We start from the raw sequence: 22,266 nt of genomic DNA, 5'->3' as shown, positions 1-22,266 counted from the left end.
TGCTGAGCCAGATGATGTGCTGGGCCCGTCGGAAGGTGTATAGGGGGCACCTCCGAGAGGCTGAGGAGCTCTGAAAACCATGGCCTGGCCGGCCACCATGGAGCTATCAGAATGATGAGGAGTCGGTGAGACTCCTTGTGTCACACTCACCTGTGTCTCTGCAGGAGCGATGGACGAGCCCTTGACCCCGATCTTCACTTCCCCTATTTCACCCGGAGGAATATCTGTCAAATACAAGGTGTACACTCAGACCTGAATTCACCCGATTCCCCTGGGCCCTTCCCTTCTCTTTACTGTGTGCTGTGATGTCCCCCTATGGGCTTACTTTGATTTTTAGTAGGGTGTGCACTCCATCCTGCATTTGCAGGGGCGCGATTCACTCATATGATTAGTGCCAATGTCTGTAGGCTGAGAGCAGATGCCAAACGCTGTTTTATGCCTTCACAGCAAGGCCGAGAGTTCAAGGCACCAGTTTCTTCACTGGCTAGAAAGTCCTTCCCACAAGTGAACATTGCGCAGAGAATATCGAGTGACCAAAATTGTCTGTATTGTCTTTGTTTGCCGGTATTTTTGTGGGCGAGTAGAAGCTAGCTGCTGGTAGGTTTGCGCAGCGCCTTCAATTCAAGCACACCTGATAATGTCTCTCCCTTTCCCTTGCAGGAGAAATGATGTGGTATTATTGCCTCGAGTTCGGGTTCAACGCTACTGGAGACTTGGTGGTTAGGTAAGTTTGCACAAAGGCTTTTGTTAAGTATGCACTGCGTAGAGAGAGAGCGCAGTGAAATAAATGTCCGCTTTATTGGAGCGAGCGCAATGAATAATGTCTCTTCTTTCTTACAGGAGTTCGTGCGCTCGGGCAACTAACCTGGATTCCAGCATTGCGGGAAGATTCGGTGAGTATGCGCAGCGTTACTGATGTGCGCGCGTTAACGCTGTTCTTCTTTGTTCTTACAGGTGCTGGTGTAGAAGTCCTCTCTTGACTGGAGATATCTGCGGCGTGGAGTAAGAACCAGGTAAACTGAAGCTGAATGATCCAGAGCAGGTTAGCAGAAGCAGGTTGATCTGGAGCAGGTAAGCAGAAGCAGGATGATCCGAAGCAGGTAAGCAGAAGCAGGATGATCCGAAGCAGGTAAGCAGATGCTGGCTGATCCAGAGCATGGCAGGTGTGTTGCTGATACAGCTCACAGTAAGCAACACGAAGCACTGGAAGAATCTTGGGTGTGGCTTATATAGCCAGCCACACCCAAACACTAGAGAGCTCATGAGTTTATCATGCACTTCCTGTTTGGCACCAGGAAGTTACTACAAACACTAGGAAGGAATGAAAGGAGGGATTGGTTATGGGTTCTTTGTGTGCCTATGCCAGGCCTGCCAAGCCTCCACCCAGCTTGCCCCAACTACCTGTCTGATACCCATGACTCCTTGATCTTGCAAATTACCCTGTAGATCAGAGGAGTGGGCGGAAAGGCGTAGGCTTTCATGCAGCTCCACTGGAGGTGAAATGCGTCGCCCAGAGAGCCGGGGCCCTGACCTTGCTAGGATGCGAACTGGGGACACTTCTTGTTGTGCCAGATGGCAAAGAGATTCACTTGGGGGTGACCCCATCTGTTGAAGATCTCCTGAATAATGAGGTTGTTTAGTTGCCACTCGTAATTTTCCGCTCCCAGCCTGCTGAGCCTGTCCGCTTACAGGTTGGATTCCCCCGGGAGGTGGACTGCCGAGAGGTAAATGTCATTTTCCAGGGCCCATTCCCACATGCTGATCGCCAGTCTACACAGAGGAGGGGATCTGGTGCCTCCCTGCTTGTTGACGTAGTACATGCTGGTCGAGATGTTGTCTGGATGAGGACAACCTTGCCCTTGAGAAGTGGTAAGAATGCTCTGAGTGCTACCCAGATGGCGTTCAGTTCCAACCAACTGATGTGGTATTCCTGCTCCTGTCTAGTCCAGGTGCCGTCGACCGAGCGATCGTCCAGTGTGGTTCCGCAACCGTGGAGCGAGGAGTCTGTGGTGATGGTGGCCTGCGGTGACGGCGGCCGAAAGGGATGCCCGTCCGTAGGTTGCAGTCCATGGACCACCAAGTTAGGTCCGAGTGGAGAGATGGAGGAACGTTGATGATCTCGGATTGCGAGCCCCGCTCCTGATTTCATGAGGCCGCGAAGTGCAGCTGAATTATTCTCATCCTTAGTCTTGTGTGCGGCACGGCCAACAGGACCGCTGCCAGTAGACCCAGGAGATGTTGGTACCACCATGCCGAGGTTACTTCTCTGCTGAGAAAGTGGGCAGTGGCCCTCTTAATGGCCGAGATTTTGTCCTCCGAAGGGAAGACCCTCTCGGCGCACGTGTCCCAAATAAGTCCCAGGAACGTCAGAGTCTACGTAGGCTGCAGCTGTGACTTCTTGAGGTTGAGCGAGAATCCCAGATTGTGCAGTGTGTTCATAAGGGCATGGGAAGAGTGGTGAACCTCTTCCGGAGAGGTAGCCCTGATGAGCCAGTCGCTGATGTATGGGTAGATGTGGAGGCCACAGCGTTCATGAGTCTGGTAAAGACCCTGGGGGCCGAGTTGAGGCCAAATGGAAGGACTTTGTATTGAAAATGGTAGCCCATGATCCTGAACCGTAGCAAAGAACGAAGGGGCGGCCAAATCGGGACGTGTAGGTACGCGTCCTTTAGATCCAGGGAGCACATCCAGTCTCCCTTGTCCAATGTCTCAGCTATAAAAGCCGACGGAACCATCTTGAATTTTTGCAAGGGTAGGGAGAGGTTGAGGGTGGAAAGGTCCAGTACAACTCCGAGGCCCGCCTGGTTCTTTTTCTGAATGGTGAAAATCCTGGAGTAGAAGCCAAAGTCTCACTGGGAAACTGGAACTTCCTCCATTGCCTGGCTCTCTGCGAGCGACTGGATCTCCGCCAAAAGAGTTGCTGTACCAGTCTGTGGGAGTGGAGAGGAGGAAGGAGGAGAGGATGGGATAGGAAGGCAGTACCCTGTGGATACTACAGAGAGGATCCAGGAGTCCGCGAAAATCTGGTGCCAGAATTTTGCATGGGGAGCAAGCGTGCCCCCCACTGGAGACACGTGGACCCGAAGGGGCATGTCATGCCTTCTTTCCCTCAGAGACTGATGCTGAGGAGGGGGGGGGGGGACTGGAAAAAGCACCCTTAGTCCCCCCCCCTTTTTGTTGTTTGCGCCGGTTCTGAGACAGCGAACAGTCCGGCTGCCTGGATCTGCGTTCCTGGAAGCCGCGGAACCCTCCATATGTACAACCCTTTTCCGAGTGCTGCTGAGATTGGGAGTACGATTTGGACGTTGTCTTCATAAGAATGGATAAAGACTTTGCCGTTTGTGAGCTGTTCCTCTTTTTGTCCAGCTCTTCGTCCATAGAGGAGTGGAAGAGGTCCCCCCAACCTCGAACGGTAGATCTAGAATGCGCTCCTGGACATCCGGGTTGAATTTCGTTGCCTGGAGCCAGGCTGTTCGCCTCATGTCCGTGGCAATGCAGACGGCACGGCTTGAGTTATCAACATGCGCCACTGTGGATTCCATGAGGTCCTGCGTCACGAGCTTGGCTTCAGCTAGCCCCACCTTGAAGCGTGAGTGGCACTGGGCAGGGAGTTCCGGGAGGAAGTCTGCAATTTCCCACCATAACCATTGGTTGGCGGCAGCCAGCATGGCATCTGCGTTGGCCTGACGAAGGTGCAAGGAGGCGTTGGAGTAGATCTTCTTGCCGTACACATCCAAGATCTTCTCCTCCTTGCCTAGAGGAGGCGGCCGAGGACGACTGAGGCTTGGAGTATAGTGACGCCACAGCGATCACCGAGGAGTGTGGCTGAGGATTGGAGAGAGCAAGAGTGTATCCCCCTCCATCTGCCTGTACTCGGCGCCTAGGCATCAATTGACCAGCTCAGCTAGACCAAGTGGTGCTTAGGTCAACCCTTCTTGGCCAGGGAGACTACATCGGTTTGCAGTGGATTCCCTGTGTTGGCAGAGGGGCGTCGCATGAGGACTTCTGCCAGAAACCCCTCGGATGGCTGCTTGACCTTGGGTCGGGGGAGGTCCAGGTACTCCGCCAGGCCAGCAAGAGGTTTGTGGAAGGCCCTGGCTGAGGATCGCGTGTCCGGGTCCTCCTCCTTGTCCGTATCCTGCAGGTCTGGAGGATCCTGTGGAGGAATAGATGGCACCGGAGGCTGGGGTACAGGGGCCACACCAGGGCCTGGGGGCCCGATGGAGGCGTCTGTGGTGCAGTTAGCATGGCAGGGAGGACTTCCCCTGACTGCGTCTTTGATGATAACCCCCATCTGAGGAGACCACATGAGGCTGAGAAATGTCTCAAAGAGCACTTCCTCACTGGCCAAAGAGGTGGCAGGGGGTACCGACAGAGTAGCAGGGGCTGCTGGAGCCGCTGCATACCCTGTCCATATGGACGCAAAGGAAAGTTGCCCTGCGCAAAAGAAGGGTATTTTTTTTTGTTTACCTGGAGAGAGTGAGACTCTTTTTCCCAATCTCTCATGTATTTTAATGTGAAATTTACCTCAGTTTCTGGTTGTGGAGTCTGAAAAACTCCATAGGCATCATCTTGTACATTGTGTCACACAGCACCTTCAGTGCAGTGACACAGGAAAGTCTTCCAGATTTCCCAAAGGTTTAACTACCTTCTCTGGGATAAACTACTGCTTCCCAGAGCAGTAAAGTGAAATTGACTTTACTTAACATTGTAACTTACTATACCCAGCACACACTATCTTACAAGAGAGTGCTGGAGGGGTTACCTAGTATCCTCTTTGTCTAGTTTCTCATGTAACATTTTTTATGTTACCCTTTTCTCATTGAATGGCTGGTGGCAGTGGTTTTGTTTAAACTACCATGGTTTGCCTTTACTGTGGGCTGTGTTCACAGCTGCTGTAAAGCAACCGCGGGAGCCATGTTTCTCAAAATGGCGCCCAGTCTTCTTTTTTTCCCCCCATTTCTTTGTGGAAAGGTCCTTCTAGAGAATTTCTCTGCGCGCCGACCCAGGTTTGGTCTTTGTTCCTTTCGCCTTTGGCAGGATTCAGGAGTGAAGCCCGCCTCTGGCTCCAGAGTGTCTGGGGTAGGCAGGAAGAGGGAGGTGCCCGAAACTCCCTGTGCTTTGTCTCCTAGGAGACCCAAATGCAATCTGTGGCGATTGGCCGGTTGACTGTCCGGCAAGGACAGCCACCCAGCTGGGCGATTGACCGCTAGGCTGGAATGAATGGGAGAGGACTGAATAAAAGGCAAGTCCTTTGGCTTAGAAGGCAGAGTCGACTACTGGACGAAGGAACCGAAGAAGAACTTGAAGAGGACGCCAGCTGCAACTCCTAGACCGTTGGTTTGCCCGGTGAATCCCTGCTCCAGTGCCGAAATGCCAAGTCAGCATCGACAGAGAAGCCCCTGCAAGGACGACTTCTCCCTTTGAGTTGGTGGGATCAATCAACTCCAAAGTAAGCCACCTGGACATCCATCTCGGAGCTGGTTGAATTTCCAAAGAGTTGCTGCTGGAAACCGTATAGCCAGGGAGAGGAACACCAAATTGTGTGCATTGCTTTTAAACTGGCTTAGAGCTTTTGGAAGATCGTCCTGACTCCCAAGAAGCAGGACTGACCAAGCCTGAGCCCCCTGAAGCAAGGAAAGTCCATCTCGACAGCCAGGAACCGCAGTGTTGCTATTTGCGGTAGACGCGAGCAGCTGAAACACTGAACAGCCGCTGAAAGTGAAAGTTGCACGTTTTGACCGCCCCAGTGCATTGCAGGAGTCCATAGACGTCGTCCTTCTTGTCCCCCATGACTGAGGCCCAGGAACAGTGAGATCTGCAGAGCTGCACAGGAACAGAAGTCATCTACTGCATCTTTTCTTCATTTCTAAGGTACTGTAAAACAAGTCTAAGAGAACTTACCTCTTACTGTAGAGTTGCGTGAAACTTCTACAACTCACAAGTCTAATTAGCTTGTGGCCCTACATTTGATTTTTCTTTTCATCAAAGACTCCTAAGAACTTGTGCAAAGACTGTTCCATTTACTTACCAGAAGTGCTTCATCCTATACAAGACTTTTGCCCATTGACTTTGGCTTAGCCTGTTGAATTCTATGACTCTTCTTGGAGGATTCAACCGTATTTGCCTGCTTAAGAATATTTGTTGTCTCTTGTGTTCTAATAACCTTTGCCTTTTTCCAATTCCTAAAAAGTATTCTAATTGCTAACAGTAAGATATTAAATGTCCCCGGCACCCTTGTTATTGAAGCCATCTGTGGGTGTAGGTTGTGTCTGCGGGCCATCCCAAAAGAGTCTTTACTGATTTAGAAACTAAGAGTCTACAGTATTGAAGTGTGTTACTATCTATTTCTCCCTTCTGAAGAAGGCTTTATAACTTTACTGATAAATAAATTAATAATTGTTTATGCAAGAAACTTTGAGTGTAAGAGTTTATTTGAATAACTGTAACCGTGAATCTTTGTGTAACTTCACTACAGCTCACATTTACCCCTCTTGAGATAAGCCTGGCGGCTCAACACGCTACCAAAACTGTGTAGTACAAGGTTATACCAAAGGTTGGGTTGTCTATACCTGTAGTCAGAGTTGTGTGTAGTGGTCCAAGAGGGTACTGCATACAAACCTTGCCTAACAACCAACAAAGGACACGATTCGCCCTGTCAATCTTCAATTCCTGGAGTCCTAAATTCTGGTCAGGGGACTGGGAAGAGTCGGATTGTGTTTCTGGAAGTTCACCTGGAGCTCAGCAAAGTCTTGGACGGATTCGGCCTTGATAAGATGTTGCACTACAAATGGGTAGGAGCTCTCCTGGTTCGCAGTCTGCAGCTCTGGAAAGGCACAGCACCTCGGGAGATGGCTCAGATTGTAGTTTCGTCTCAGGGATGGTTGGTCTCACCAGCCAAAGGGAGGGAGTTGTCCTCTTCAGAGCTCCTCTGTCGCATAGAAAACAGGGTCAGGACAGCAGTGGTCGCTTCAGTCTTGCAAAGAGTCTGCAGGGGTCTCTGGTCATCTTCGGTTACTTCAAGTTCCATTAGTCGACTTGCCTTTCACCTCAGGAACCTCACCTTTTATTCGATTTCAGCACACACCCCTCTGCAATCTCTCTCAGCAGTATACAGAAAGGGGAGGGTGGCTGTCCAAACAGGACAGGCAGATCCCCAGTGGGAGCACGTTCCACTCAGGAAGACAAAGGGCAGGGGAGTGAAAAACTCCTCCCCCACTTCCTGCCTGCCCAGACATACTGGAGCCTAGGCGGGGACACCCAAGGGTTCCTGCCAAAGGCAAAACACACACACATACCTCCCCCTCCGAGAATAGGAATACAAAGAACAAACACGACAGAAATGGCAAAAAAAAGAAAGGAGCCACCATGTTAGCACAGAGGTGACCCTACTGTGCACAACAGGGTCTGTGAATACAGTCTGCGGTAAAGATGTGCACAATAGTTAGTAGAACTCTCCACTGCCGCCAGCCATAACTATACGGTTGTCTATGTGACTACAAAGTCACAGGAGCAGAGAGAAGGGGATACTTCCCATAAGGAGCTGTGATGCAAAAGTTAAACACAGATGCCTTTAAAGAGATATGGAGGAAAGTAAACTCCATAGCAAAGGAGAGAAAGAAAACAGTCCAGAAGTTGAGCAAAATGTGCTGGGGTCTCACTAGGATAGGGGATGAAGCATAAAAATGAGAAACCTCCCTAACCGGAGGGGGGATAAAAAGGGGGGTTGCAGAGGGATTCTTTGATACTCCCCTAGGGGTGGAGGGAAGATTCTGCGAGGTAGGGGCGATGACAATCACATCAAGAAGCTGAATTTGAACAGTTTGATAGTGCTCTACTCCTTCTACTGAACAGTGCAGAAAGACAAACACTTACGTTTTACACAAAATGACAAAGAATAATTTATCCTTGCAGCAGGCTTTTAAAATCACCCAGCCAGGTGCCAGGTCACCAGTCTTCAGGAGGAGTCATCCCGAGCTATGAACTGGTTTACAACTTACAAACAATCACCCCTTTGTCTATGGGGGCCTCATTTCAGAACAGATGAATAGTGTCCGGTTCCCATGGTCATTCAATCCGTATGAACGGTTATGTGTGATTTCGTTGTTGGAAATAAACACAGAGGGAGCAACAATATATTTTTAAACCCACTAAACAACCAACCGAACATATTTTAGGACTGGTGCAATTATATAAACAAACTCCAGTCCTAGAATATTTGGGGAAAGTGTTGGATAGTGGATTAAAACATGTATCGTTTTCATCTCTATATTTAGTTCCTGAGATGAAATCACTGGGTACTGTATGAACTTGCTGAAAGCCAAGTATAGGCATTTAATCTCAGAAATGACAAAAAGGATTTCATCAACCTTTCCAGAGTATTTGGGGTGCTACACTGAACAAGGGGCTTGAACAAGCATAGAACTTCAAATGAGCTTTCAGAGATGGACTGTTCCGGACTTCTCTGAATCTCCAAACCTGCTACTCCTGCCACCCCAGCTGTAAGCTATATTGACAGTTCCTGACATTTGAATGGATGACCTTGTAGGATACAATCCATCCCCTTACCAACCTGGAGGGTGTGTTTGGATTGTTGGGATCCCAAGCACCACTTTGTGCTGGTGTTCGGCTACCATCATGGAGAGGAGTTTGTGAGCCATAATGAGGTGTGCGACTTCCTGAAAGAGTAAAAAAAGACAGAGGCAGTTATAGTTGATAAGTAGATCTTTCCAAGTCCCTTTGATGAAGCATGGAACACTATCTACCCCAAGTGTATAAGGGGGTTAAAAATCACAAAATAGACCAAAGTCCCTATGGGCTGGTAATGACATGGCAGTCTTGGCTTCACCTCAACGTAAGCAGAAGGATGGCATATAAATACAGTGTTAAGACAGTTTTTCTGTAGTCCGACTAAGGGCTTAGTAAAACCATTCAACTGAGACAGTACAAGACTCCACTCTTAGTATAAGGCTGTACCACTATCTGGTAACGTAGACAGAGCAGCCAGGTGTATCCTAGGAGGGAGAGAGGGCTTTAGGAAAGTACATAGAACCTGTTGTACACCAAGGATTCAATAGAAACGACAACGAGAAGCATACAAAATAAAGGTTTATTTTAAATACAAGTAGGCCAAGTTAAGTCTTGGTCTAAGTACTAGTCAGAGTCAAACACATTTATAAAAGACACACCAGTATGCTTGAAGGTACACAGACCAAAGCATAAAACCTTATTTAGATTATCTAACATTAGTTCTAGGGAAGTAAAACCAATAGTTACTTTTGGATTACTTTCAGTAATTCAAGGGTAGCAGACCCTAGCAGTTGTACCATGACGCTCAGCAAGAAATCACTTACTAAACCAACTGGACCATATACTTCGAATAGTGGAACACTTATAACTAGGAACAGTAAAAAAATATAGCACCGATTCAGGATAAAAGTTATTCTAGGGCAGTTGCACCTTGATGTGTAATATACAATTACACTTAATGTTCAGCTCAGTGAAACACAATTTAAGATCAGTAAGAACTTATTACACTATTTTTGGGATGGCTCAAGGCAGACCAAGGTTAGCAACATCTAAGAACAATAAGAATGGCACACAGCTAGCTATTCTATGCAGGTAAAACCTATACACTTTTAGAAAGGAGCTATCAGCAACTTAGAGGTAGGCATAATCTAAGGCAGACTTATTCTGGACAGGCTAACTGCAGGTCAGAGGAAGCAAGACCCAATTTCGGACACTCATACATTTATATCCTAACAGAAATAGTACAATGGAACCAACAGCATTACTTTTGGGATGAGGGGGACCCAATTCACAGGTGAGTAAATAGTCTCAGGAGGATAGTTTAGGGGCAGTATTCTCACCTTGGAAGCAAGATGACAAGGACCAACACAGGTTCGATCCCCGGGTCCGCGCTTAGAAACCTCTGGGAATTAAGCGCGTTATAAATAACCTATCATGTATCTATCATATACTATCTACTTTCTTTTAGAATGGCGAGACGGTTTCTAAGGAACGCAAGACTGAGTACACTTATTCAGAATAGCACACAGCTATTCCGGTTAGGTAAAACCTATACATACTTTTGAGAATGGCAAAACATATCTAAGATAAGTAATAACTTTACAAATACTTTTACAAGTGGCAGAACACATTACATATAAGTAAGAATTGTAACTGTTCACTATCAGAGCTACAGTTACCAACTAAATCTTTTACAAGTAAGTAAACTTTTCAACATTTGTTTTACCTTTAAAGGCAGACCCCTTTAAGTATCCAGCCCTTCCCAATTCTATGACATGAGTTCTCTCAGAGGCAGAAGAGGGACCCTGGTGGTCTAGGAGCCATCTGTAGCCAGGGGGAGATAGGGCTCAGTTGCAGGCAAAGTAGGAGTTCCTGATTAAGACTGTTCAAACAAGTATCTCACTTTCAAAGTTAGTTGCGAGTCCAGGGGCTTCAGAGAAGACACCCTAGGAGGATTCCAGCAGTGAGCCTGGGTGAACTGGACGGGAGGCCTCCCAATCACAGAAAACACCCCAAACCTACACAGGAATCACAAGAGACTGAAGGTAATTAAATACCCAAGCCAGCACAGTACCCCAGCACTGAAGAGGATTTTGCAGCAGAGGACGTCAGGATCTGCAGCCAAAAACCTGGTCGGTGGATTCCTTGTCATGGTGACTGAATACAGGACCTTGGAAGGGACTCTGCAGCAGTGAAACCGGGGAAGGCTCTAGGCAAGGTTTTCCTTGCAGCTGGAAGCGGCTCTGTGGATTTGGCGCCTTTTCAGGAGCACAGAAGAAGACAGAATATTGCCAGTCGGAATCTCGTCATTACAAAGGTCCAGCACTCTGGTGAGGGGACTTTTCGGACTTAATTAGTGTCTCTGGACATCGAGCAGGATGCCCACGAAGTTTCAGCGAGATTTGGAATTCAGAAGACGGTGCACTGCACAATGGCACGAGGTCCCAGGGTATTGCAGCCCCGCAAGGTAGTAGCACGGAGTGGGAGGGCTCAAAATGCAGGACTTCGAGTCTAGTGGGTCTCACCAGGCTCTGGGTCATCCGTTTGGGTATCCCCAGGTCAAAATGGTAAAATAGGCACCCATGGGTGCCTTTAACGGGGCTGTGCACACAGTACACACAGGGTAGTCGTCCTTGCAGGGGCTTCTCGGTTGATGCGTTTCGACACTGCAGTAGGGCTTCACCGGGCTAATCAACGGTCCATGAGTTGTAGCAGGCGTCCTCTTCAAGCTCTTCTTCGGTTCCTTCGCCCAGTGGTCAACTCTGCCTTCCAAGCCAAAAGCCTTGGCTTTTATTCAGTTCTCTCCCATTCATTCCAGCCTAGCTGTCACTCACCCAGCAGGGTGGCTGTCCTTGCCGGATAGTCAGCCGGCCAATCACTACAGAGTGCATTTGGGTCTCCTAGGAGACTAAGCACAGGGAGTTTCGGGCACCTCCCTCACTTCCTGCCCACCCCAGACACCCTGGAGCCAAAGGCAGGCTTCACTCGTCAATCCTGCCAAAGGCAAAGCGAACAATGGGACCAAACCTGGTTTGGCGCGCAGAGTAAATCTCAAGCAGGACCTTTCCACAAAGAAATGGTGAAAAAAGAAGACATAGGCCATTTCTACAAAAATGGCACCTTGGGTGCTTTACTGCAGCTGCGAACGCAGCCCGCGTAAATGCACACCATAGTATTTAAAACGAAACCACTGCCACCAGCCATTCAGTGAGGAAAGGGAAACAAAAAAGAAAACGTACCCGAGAAGGATGACAAAGGGGACACTAGGTAAGCTCTCCAGCAGCCTATTGTAAAATAGTGTGTGCTGGGTCTAGAAAGTTACCAATATAAGTAAAGTCAATTTCACTTTACTGCTCTGGGAAAAAGTAGTTTATCCCAGAGAAGGTATTTAAACCTTTGTGAAATCTGGAAGACTTCCCTGTGCCACTTCCCCTGAAGGTGCTGTCTGACACAATGAAAGATGATGCCTATGGAGTTTGTCAGACTCCACAACCAAAAAAAACAGTGTTCAAAATCACATTAACATACATGAGAGAGTGGGAAAAAGGGTCTCACTCTCTCCAGGTTAAAGAAATCAAGTCCTCAAAATCCAGCAAAGTTGCTGGGGGTCTCTAAGGTGGGGGGAATTAGCACATTTCTGAGAATTCTCCCCAACAGACACAAAACATAGTGTTGCTCTAAATGTGCCAGTGATATATCAATGTTCACAGCGTCCTAGTTAGTTAAGTCACCTCACGGTGTAGGAAGTGTCGGTGTGCCATGCCAAATGGGTATCTACTGATTCAGTGAACTGAGAGTGTTTATTTATTGAAATGTATTTTGATGTTACATAATTGCTCCCTTCTAAAGAAGGCTTATTCAACTGACTGGTAAATAAATTAATAATTGTTTAATCACGAAACATTAAGTAAGTGCTTATTTGAATACCTGTCACTGTAGATCTCTATGTTATAACCCTACACCTCACATTGACCCCTCTTGAGATCAGTCACTCTACCAACTTATGTAGTACATGCTTATACCAAAGGTTGGGTTAACTATTGCCAAGAGGACAAGGCTGGTGCAGTCTCCCACAGGGAACTGCATACAACCTTTCCTAACCATTTTGCAGCAGGAGAACTTCCGGATAGGCAGCCAAATACCCAGTCAGTGGATTCCTTGTCGTGGTGACTGAAAACAAGACCTCAGAAGGAACTTTGCAGCAGGGATCGATTGAGAAGGCTCTAGGTAAGGTTTTCCTCGCAGCTGAATGCGGCATTGCGGATTTGGCGCCTTTTACAGGAGCACAGAAGAAGACCGAAAATCACGGTTGAATTATCATTGTTACAAAGGTCCACCACTCTGGTGAAGGGACTCTTCGGACTCTTCGGACTCTATTCTTGTCTCTGGAGATACACCAGGATGCCCATGAAGTGTCAGTGAGATGTCGGAATTCGGAAGACTGTGAACCGCACAATGGCTCGAGGTCCCAGGGTATTGGGGTATTGCAGCCCCGCAAGGTCACAGCACGGCGTGGGATGGCTCAAAATGCAGGTCTTCCTGAGTCTAGTGGGTCACACCAGGCTCTGGGTCAGGGTCATCGTTTTCGGAGTCCCCAGGTCGATTAGAAGGGCTACAGCCGGCTCAGGTAACAGCAGGTTCTCCCGTCGCTGGAAATCATCTCAGCCTCTTTTCCTTCATCATCCTCTTTGGTTTTAGTTCCAGTGGTCGACTTGTCTTCAGCTTCCAGGTTCAGAGTATTTAACAGGAATTACAACACAACTTCTGCATTCTCTCCCTGCATTTTACAAGGGGCGGTCTGATGGGCCAATCAGGACAGCCAGCCCCCTACTGGGATTTTCTTCCCATTCAGGCAAGGAGGAAGACAAAGGGCTGTGGAGTTCTGAACTTCTCCCTCGCTTACTGCCTTCATAGACAGACTGGAGCCTGAGCGGGGAGTACAGGGGACTCCCGCCGAAGATAAAAATCACACAAACGAATTTCCCACCCTGGATGACAGGGGAGGGAACAAGACAGGACACGAAACACTAAAATGGCGATAAAAGAAGACAGGGGCCATTTTGGTAAAATGAGCACCCTTAGGTGCCTTTACTGCAGCTGTGAACAAAGCCTGCCGTAAAGATGCACCAAATTAATACAAGGAATCACTGCCGACAGCCATTGAAGGTAATATTGTCCCTGTAACAGAATTGTTACAGTTTTAGTGTGAAAGGGGATACATTGTATCTCCCCAGCACTCCACATAAGGTGGTATGTGCTGGTTTCACCCAACAAAATGTAAAAGGGATCCAAAGATCCTTTCTACCCTTGGGAACTGTAGTTCTCTCAAGGTTAGGCAGAGATAGTTAAAAGGGGAGCCCCCAGGGCAACCCAGCAACAACAGGCACTTATTGCCAAAGATGATAACTTTGAAAAGACACTATGATGAGTCTGAAAAAACTGACACCCATAAAAAGAGAAAGATTCTGCGAGTGTGGAAAAAGGTTCCCACTCACAGAGGTCCAAGGATACATATATATAAAGCAAAAAGTTCTGGAGTTGACAAAGGTCAGGAAGATTTACCATTTCTATGAAAATCTTACCTAACAGAAGGCTGCTAAAAAAAGATTGGGGGAAGATGGGACAGAGACTCACCATCGTGAACAGGCGTCTGTGAGCTGTACATGGGTGTCCGAGATCCAGATGCATACATGGGTGTTTGGGATCCATACATAGGAGTACGTCCATGAGTAGACGTCATTCCGCCTGGACGTCTCGCACCACTGCAAACAAAAGAGAAATCATTAAAGGCCTCTGTGTTCAGAATCAAAAGCAACTTCATGCCATCAATAAGTACATTATTATTACTTTCCTCAGCAACCCATTGATTTTTGCACTCCCAGAAGCGGAATAACAAAGCAGCTTGAAATAAAAACAGGTCCATTCCTGTCAGTCTCAAATCCAAAGAGTATGTACTCTTCAGTAAAAGTGATAGATGCCAGCTCAAGAATGCACCCTTAAAAGTACTTTGAACTACACAATTTTAAATATATTCTTAAACAATAGGGTACAGTCCACATTCCAAGTGGAATTCCTTTCTTAAAATGGCATTTCGTGCTTTGCAAATCCACAAGTTTCTTTTCCTCAAGAGTTCAGAATGACTCCCAACTGGACGAATCTCCTTTCTTCAAGACAGCCCGTCTGACAACTAGACATCCCCCTTTCAAGGAAATGGGATTGCTCCCAATGTGAAATGCATTGCTTTATCAAAGTATCCAATTTCACATGTACCCCCTCATATCCCCACACCCCGGGGGCTCCACATATTCCATTTACTCATGAGCTCAGTTTGGCCAGAATTTCGTTTTTACTTTTAGAGGGCAAACGCATACACTTGACAGAATAGGACAGGGCTTGCTATATAAAAGGACATGGTGCTGCACCCTGGAAAGGTGCTCTAGGTAGATCACGGAGTGCTGCGTCCCGAGTGTTGCCAAAAACACATCTTTGCCCCACTTCCCATAATGCATAGAGGCTATACAGGGGGTCCAACAACAGCTACCTAATAGGCCCTTGCTCATCTGGCCCACTTACACTGTGGTGAGTCGTTGCCGATCCACTGAGATGGTCTGACAGGTGGAGTGGAGCTCGACTCGAGCTGTGGATTCCGTGGCATCTTTCACAACACCGATGTACCCTGAAACAGAACTTGTAGTCAATGGTCATGGTCTGAGAATGTGACCGAGGCAGAGGCTACAGGACGAGATCAAGGATTTGGAATAACAGAAGCAAATTATAGGGAGAGATAAATTCCAATTTACAACAGATATAGAGTAGCTTAAATTATGTAAACTGTATATTGTTTTAGAATGAAGAAATATAAAATGTGCTTAGGTATTACTAGTGAAGTGGTGAACAAATAGGTTGTATCAAATAACAAATTTGTTTTTTTATTAGATGTGATGTATTTGAATGATTAGTATAAAATACCTTTAAAGAGGGTGGAAGTAAAGAATATGTATATTTTCAGTAAATGTGTGTTGAGGTAATTAAGTGCTGAGGTGGGCAGAGCCTACAATGATTTCTTATGGGAATTCAGGACAAACCTAGACGCACTTAGCACTTAAGGGGTTAAGCCCAGGAAGCCCAAGAATGTCAACTTTATTTAGGGAATATTTTCCCTGAGCTGGCAGAGTACCTGGTTATAGGCACATTCTTAATGGTATTAACGTTAAATCAAATGAGAGCTTACAGGCAGTTAACTTTTACATCCAAGCATCTGCACCCTTTTACCTTTGTAGGGTCCTTGAGAGATGCGCACGGTTTGCCCAATCAGATCATTGTCCCTCCGTCCACGGCCCCGTCCCATTGCAGCTCCAGCAGCAGCACCGCCCCTTGGGCCTGCTGAAAACAAACAGAAAGCTTATGAAGTAGAAATCACACAGGAAAATAAACACATGCACAAAGCTGTTGAGGGGTCAGACAGCAAAAAAACGTGTGGACAAAGAGGTGCAAACAAATCCTCCCATCAGCATAACTGAGACCTGCATATGGAAATATGAGTCAGCTGGGATATGTGTTAGGGAGAATTCTCATTTCTGTGCTAATTCCCTTCAATCTTAGAGACCCCCAGCTCGTTTTCATGACTTTAGGACTTTTTAATTTTAACCCTGGAGTGAGTGGGACCTTTTTCTCACTCTGTGTTTCAACTGATTTGGATTATGGGTTTCCTTTGTTTTTGGAGTCTGACAAACCACATAGGCATCTACATTTTGTATGGTGCACCTTTAGTGCAGTGTCACAGATAAATCCTTTACATTTCTCATAAGGTTTAAATACCTTTTCTTGTGTGAACTACCGTTCCCAAGAATAGTAAAGTGAAATTGACTATACTTACCTTTTCTCTTTGCAGGTCCAGCACTGTTGGGGAGAATTCTCGTTTCTGTGCTAATTCCCTTCAACCGTAGAGACCCCCAGCTCTTTTGCTGGACTTTGGGACTTTTTGATTTTCTATCCTGTAGTGAGTGAGACCTTTTCTCTCACTCTCTCATGTATTTTTGATCTGAACCCTGTTTCATTTGATTGTGCAGTCTGACAAACTCCATAGGCATAACATTTTGCATTGTGACACAGCACCCTCAGTGCAGTGTCACAGAGAAGTCCTTTGGAATTTTCATAAGGTTTGGATAAACTACTGTTTCCAAGAGTGGAAAAGTGAAATTGAGTTTACTTGCCCTCATCTCTTTGTAGCCCCAACAAACACCATCTTATGTGGAGTGCTGGGGGGTTACTTAGTAGCCCCTTTGTCTACTTACACATGTAAACATTTTTATGTTACCCTCACTACAATTAATGGCTGGTGGCAGTGGTTTAATTTTCCTACCATTGTGCTTTTTTACCGCAGACTGAATCCTCAGCTGCATTATTGCACCCATGGGTGCCCAGAAGCAAGGGGAGCCCATAAGGTGTCCAAGAACCGCAGTGGTGCTATTGACCGGTAGCTGAAACTGCAAAGTGCTGCCGATTTGCAAAGAGCCCATTGCTGCCGCCGACCTTTAAACCGCAGTGCAGGAGTACCCAAACGTCCTCCCTCTTGTCCCCACGACTGAGGCCCAGGAACCCAGGATCTGCAGGACTGCAACAGGAACAGAAGCCAGCTAGACCCTCTTCTGCCAACCTAAGGTACTGTCTTTACTAAAGGGGTACTAACCTTTTTGGTCTGTAGCTTGCTTTTTCTCACTGGAGACTTACAGTAGCTGCTTTTTCTGCAGAGTTGCTTGCAGCTTTGCCCTTCACAAGCCTGATAGGTTGGGGCACTACAGTGTTTTATTTTCTACCAACTCTCTTAAAACAATGTGCAAGACTTTTGTGCTATCTGAAGAAGTCTCAGCTCCATAAACATTGTGCAAAGTAGCTTTGGCTGTCCTGGATCCCTGCAGTCTCTTCTGACCCATTGACTTTGGTTTTAATTGTCTCTCATAGGTGGTGCATACATTTAACTTGTATTGCTGGGAAAGGGCTAACCTAGACTTCATTGGAAAAGATTGCAAAGTATTCATATGTTATGAGAAACTTAACCTTTTTCCTTCCCTAACCTCTTCCACAACCTCCGTATTGCATGTCCAGTGTCCTAGCAATTGAAGTCACCTCAGGGTGTAGCAAGTGTGTGCGACACATCCCAAAAGGGCATCTACTTGCTTATCTTAAAACTGAGGAAGTGTTATGAAGTGTATTTTTATTGTTGCCCATTGCCCTTTGTAAAGAAGGCTTATTTAAAACTGACCGTTAAATATTTAACTAGAAAAATTATAGGTTACTCACCATAGTGACTAACGTACTTAGTCCATAGTCCGCTTTCCTCCATACTGTATGGGCGTCCCTTCCAATGCACAGGAGACGGAACCTTTTTCACCAGAAAAAACCTTCTTCCCCTTTTAATTTAGAGGTGTGCGGGGGTGCGGCCCAGGGAGCCTGCGCTGCCCTGACACCGCCCTCTGGCGCCACACCTCAGTCCCCATTGACGCGTCGACAAAAGATTTAACATTGCCTAATGACACCAGTATTATTAGGGGGAGGTTGGTGGGATGTATGGAGGAAAGGGGACTATGGACTAAGAGTACGTTAGTCACTACGGTGAGTAACTTATAATTACTCTTACGTCCCGTCCCCTTTCCTCCATACTGTATGGGTGATTACAACTGAATGTAGCCCCAGGGAGGAGAGGAGACCCTCCTTAAGCAAAAGGGTTCCTGAGAACCGCCTGTCCGAAGGCCGCATCTGATCTAGAGCCGGCATCCAAACAGTAATGCTTACAGAAAGCCGAGGGAGAGGCCCAAGTGGCCGCCCTGCTTATGACTTGCCAAAAGACATGCAGCTGAAATGCGATGGCCGTTGCCTTGGCCCTGACTGTGTGGGCATGCATGTTGGCCGGAAGTGGCTTGTGCTGGCCCTCGTATGCATCTTTGAAGGCAGAGACCATCCAGCGGGATATGGAAGCCTTAGAGGCCCGATAGCCTGGTCTTGAGCCTCCAAAAGTGACGTACAGGGCATCCGATTTGCGGAAGCCCTTGGTCCTGTCCAAGTAAAATTTCAGGGCACGCCTGACATCATTCGTCCTTGTGCTTCCTTAAAAACGTCAGAAGGACTATTTCCTCGTTTAAGTGGAGCACAGATGGAACCTTGGGCAGAAACACCGGGTGTGTCCGCAGGACTACCTTGTCCCTGTGAAAGGTGGTATATGGTTCCGAGACGACCAGCGCATGGATCTTGCTGACTCTGCGAGCTGAGGTAAGGCCGACTAGTAAGGCCATCTTGATGGTGACCAGCCCGATGTCCACGGACGCCATTGGCTCGAATGGTTTGTGCACTAGGGCGCCCAAGACTATGTTCAGGTCCCACACAGGGTGCGGTCTCTTGACGGGCGGGTAGAGCCTAGCGAAACCAGTCAGATGTTTCTTGACGATAGGGTTGGAGGAGGAAAAAATGCCTTCCTCCGAGTTCCTGTAAGCCCCAATGGCTGCAAGGTATGTGCGGCAGGTGTCCACCTGCACGCCTGAATGGGCGAGGTGCGCCGAAAAGGAGAACACGTCATCCAAGGTGCACGCCTTTGGGGGGGTGGGGTTGATCCGCCCCATTGGAGTCTGCCCAGTGGCAGAATCTGGTCCATTTGCTTCTTTACTGGACCCTGGTAGCTTTGCTCCTGGAGCCCTGTATGATCTCCAGATTGGCCTGTGGGAGGCTAAGGTGCCGAAGCGTTAGCTGCGTTAGCTGCTCACGTACCACGCCATGAGGGCTAGCATTCCTGGCGCAGGGTGGATGACTCTGCCCCCCTGTTGAGCCAGAAGATGTGCTGGGCCCGTCGGGAGGTGAATCAGGGGCACTTCCGAGAGGCTGATCAGCTCCGAAAACCATGGCCTGGCCGGCCACCATGGAGCTATTAGGATGATGAGGAGTTGGCGAGACTCCTTGATCTTGCAGATTTCCCTGTGAATCAGGGGAGTGGGGGGAAAGGCGTAAGCCTTCATACCGGTCTCCTGGAGGTGAAATGCGTCGCCCAGAGAGCCGGGGCCCGACCTTGCCAGGATGCGAACTGGGGACACTTGCTTGTTGTGCCAGGTGGCAAAGATCCACCTGGGGTAACCCCACCTGTTGAAGATTTCCTGAATAACGAGGTTGTTCAGCTGCCACTCGTAATTGTCCGCTCCCACTCTGCTGAGCCTGTCTGCTTTGAGGTTGGATTCCCCCGGGAGGTGGACATCTGTGAGGTAAATGTCGTTTTCCAGGGCCCTCTCCCACATGCTGATCGCCAGTCTGCACAGAGGAGGGGATCTGGTGCCTCCCTGGTTGTTGACGTAGTACATGCTGGTCGAGTTGTCCGTCTGGATGAGGAGTGGTAGGAATGCTGTGAGCGCCAGCCAGATGACGTTCAGCTCTAGCCAATTGATGTGGTATTCCTGTTCCTGTCGAGTCCAGGTGCCGTGGACCAAGAGATCGTCCAGGGTGGCTCCCCAGCCCTCGAGCAAGAAGTCAGTGGTGATGGTGGCCTGAGGAGTGGGCTGCCGGAGGGGCTTGCCCCTCTGCAGGTTGCAGTCTCTGGACCACCATGTGAAGTCCGGGTGGAGAGATGGAGGAACGTTGATCATCTCGGATTGAGAGTCCCGCTCCTGGTTCCATGAGGACGCGAAGTGCAGCTGAATTCTCCTCATCCTTAGTCTTGTTTGCGGAAAAGCTAATAGGACCACTGCCAGAAGACCTAGGAGATGTTGGTACCACCAAGCCGAGGTAACGTCTCTGCTGAGGAAGTGGGTGGTGGCCCTCTTGATGGCCAAGATTTTGCCCTCTGAAGGGAAGACCTTCTCAGAGCACATGTCCCAGATAAGGCTCACGAATGTTAGATTCTGCGTGGGCTGCAGCTGCGACTTCTTGAGATTGAGCGAGAAGCTCAGATCATGCAGTGTGTTTATAAGGGCATGGGAAGAGTGGAGAACCGCTTCCGGAGATGTAGCCCTGACGAGCCAGTCATCTAGGTATGGGTAGATGTGGAGGCCCTGCGCTCCGAGTAGGGCCGCCACTGCATTCAGGAGTCTGGTAAAGACCCTGGGGGCCAAGTTGAAGCCAAAAGTGAGGACCTTGTATTGGAAATGGCAGCCCATGATCCTGAACCATAGGAAAGAACAATGGGGCTGCCAAATCGGGCCGTGTAGGTACACGTCCTTCAAATCCAGGGAGCACATCCAGTCTCCCTTGACCAATGTCTCTGCTATAAAAGCTGGCGTAACCATCTTCAATTTTTGCAGGGGTAAGGAGAGGTTGAGGGTGGAAAGTTCCTGCCCCACTCTTAGGCCCGTCTGGTTCTTCTTCTGAATGGCAAAAATCCTGGAGTAAAAGCCACAGCCTCGCTAGGAGGCTGGGACTTCCTCCACTGCCTGGCTCTCTACGAGCGACCGGATCGCCGCCAAAAGAGTTGCTGTCCCAATCTGTGGGAATGGAGGGGAGGAGGGAGGAGAGGCTGGGATAGGAAGGCGGTACCCCGTGGATACTACGGATAGGATCCAGGTGTCCGCAAAATTCTGGCGCCAGAAATGTGCATGGAGAGGCAGAGTCGACCACTGGATGAAGGAACCGAAGAAGAACTTGAAGAGGAAGCCTACTGCAACTCCTGGACCGTTGGTTTGCCTGGTGAAGCCCTGCTGCTGTGCTGAAACTCGAAATTCGTATCGATAGAGAAGTCCCTGCAATGACGACTTCGCCCGTTGAGTTGGTGGGACCAATCGACTCCAAAGTAAGCCACCTGGACATTACCTTGGAGCTGGTTGCATTTGCACAGAGTTGCTGCTGAAAACCGAAACGCCAGGAGAGGAACACCAGATTGTGTGCGTTGCTTTTAAGTTGGCCAAAAGCTCCGGGAAGATCCTCCCAGGAAGCAGGACTGACCGAGACTGAGCACCCTCAACAGAATGTGGAACCCCAGAAGCAAGGAAAGTCCATCTCGACAGCCAGAAACCGTGGTGTTGCTATTTGTGGTAATCCTGAGGAGCTGAAACACTGAAGTTCCACTTGTTTGAAAGATTGCCGGTTGCGAGCAGTGACCGTCCCATTGCAGAACAGGAGTCCCCCGACGTCCTCCCTCTTGTCCTCACGACTGAGGCTCAGGAACAGTGAGATCCGCAGAGCTGCACAGGAACAGAAGTCATCTGCTGCACATTTTCTTCAATACAAAGGTAGGAATACAAAGGTAGGAACAAGTTACTTACCTGTAACTGTTGTTCTCCAGAATATTCCCCGTCGTCAGGCTGGGAATCCTCGGTAAAGAAAAAAACCTGTTTAACTCTGAACTGTCTTTCTTCTAACAACCAATCACTGGTCCCCAGCACCTTAGCTATTGAAGTCACCTGAGGGTGTAGGTTGTCTGTGTGCCATCCCAAAAGGGTCTTTACTGATTTAGAAACTAAGAGTATGTGTTTTGTAGTGTATTCGAGTGTTACTTTTATATTGCTCCATGCTTTAGGCGGCTTATTCTGACTGATAAATTAATAATTGTTTATTCAAGAAACCTTGTGTGTAAGAGTTTATTTGAATACTTGTCACTGTGAATCTCTGTGCAACTCCCCTACAGCTCACATTGACCCCTCTTGAAATAATCCTGGCTGCTCAACACGCTACCAAACTGTGTAGTACAAGCTTATACCAAAGGTTGGGTTTCCTAGTGTTAGGGAGAATTCTCAAAAATGTGCTAATTCCCTTCACCTTAGAGACCCC

At 48.1% G+C, this 22,266-nt stretch overlaps 1 protein-coding gene across 3 annotated transcripts in view; it reads right to left on the bottom strand.

Moving 5' to 3' along the window:
• Window positions 1-22,266, bottom strand: part of SUPT5H (SPT5 homolog, DSIF elongation factor subunit) — a 342,489-nt gene that overhangs the window by 136,074 nt on the left and 184,149 nt on the right. For all 3 annotated transcript variants that reach the window (XM_069644283.1, XM_069644282.1, XM_069644284.1), the window contains 4 exons: window positions 15,802-15,912; window positions 15,103-15,205; window positions 14,164-14,291; window positions 8,573-8,678 (listed from right to left, as the gene is read on the bottom strand). In XM_069644283.1, the coding sequence (XP_069500384.1) occupies window positions 8,573-8,678; window positions 14,164-14,291; window positions 15,103-15,205; window positions 15,802-15,912 (448 nt within the window). The remainder of the gene's footprint in view (window positions 1-8,572; window positions 8,679-14,163; window positions 14,292-15,102; window positions 15,206-15,801; window positions 15,913-22,266) is intronic.

The sequence above is a fragment of the Ambystoma mexicanum genome, chromosome 2p (assembly GCF_040938575.1).
Source record: "Ambystoma mexicanum isolate Mex_15411 chromosome 2p, UKY_AmexF1_1, whole genome shotgun sequence".
Classification (NCBI taxonomy): Eukaryota; Metazoa; Chordata; class Amphibia; order Caudata; family Ambystomatidae; genus Ambystoma; species Ambystoma mexicanum.
This window is presented reverse-complemented; position numbering and strand designations above follow the sequence as displayed.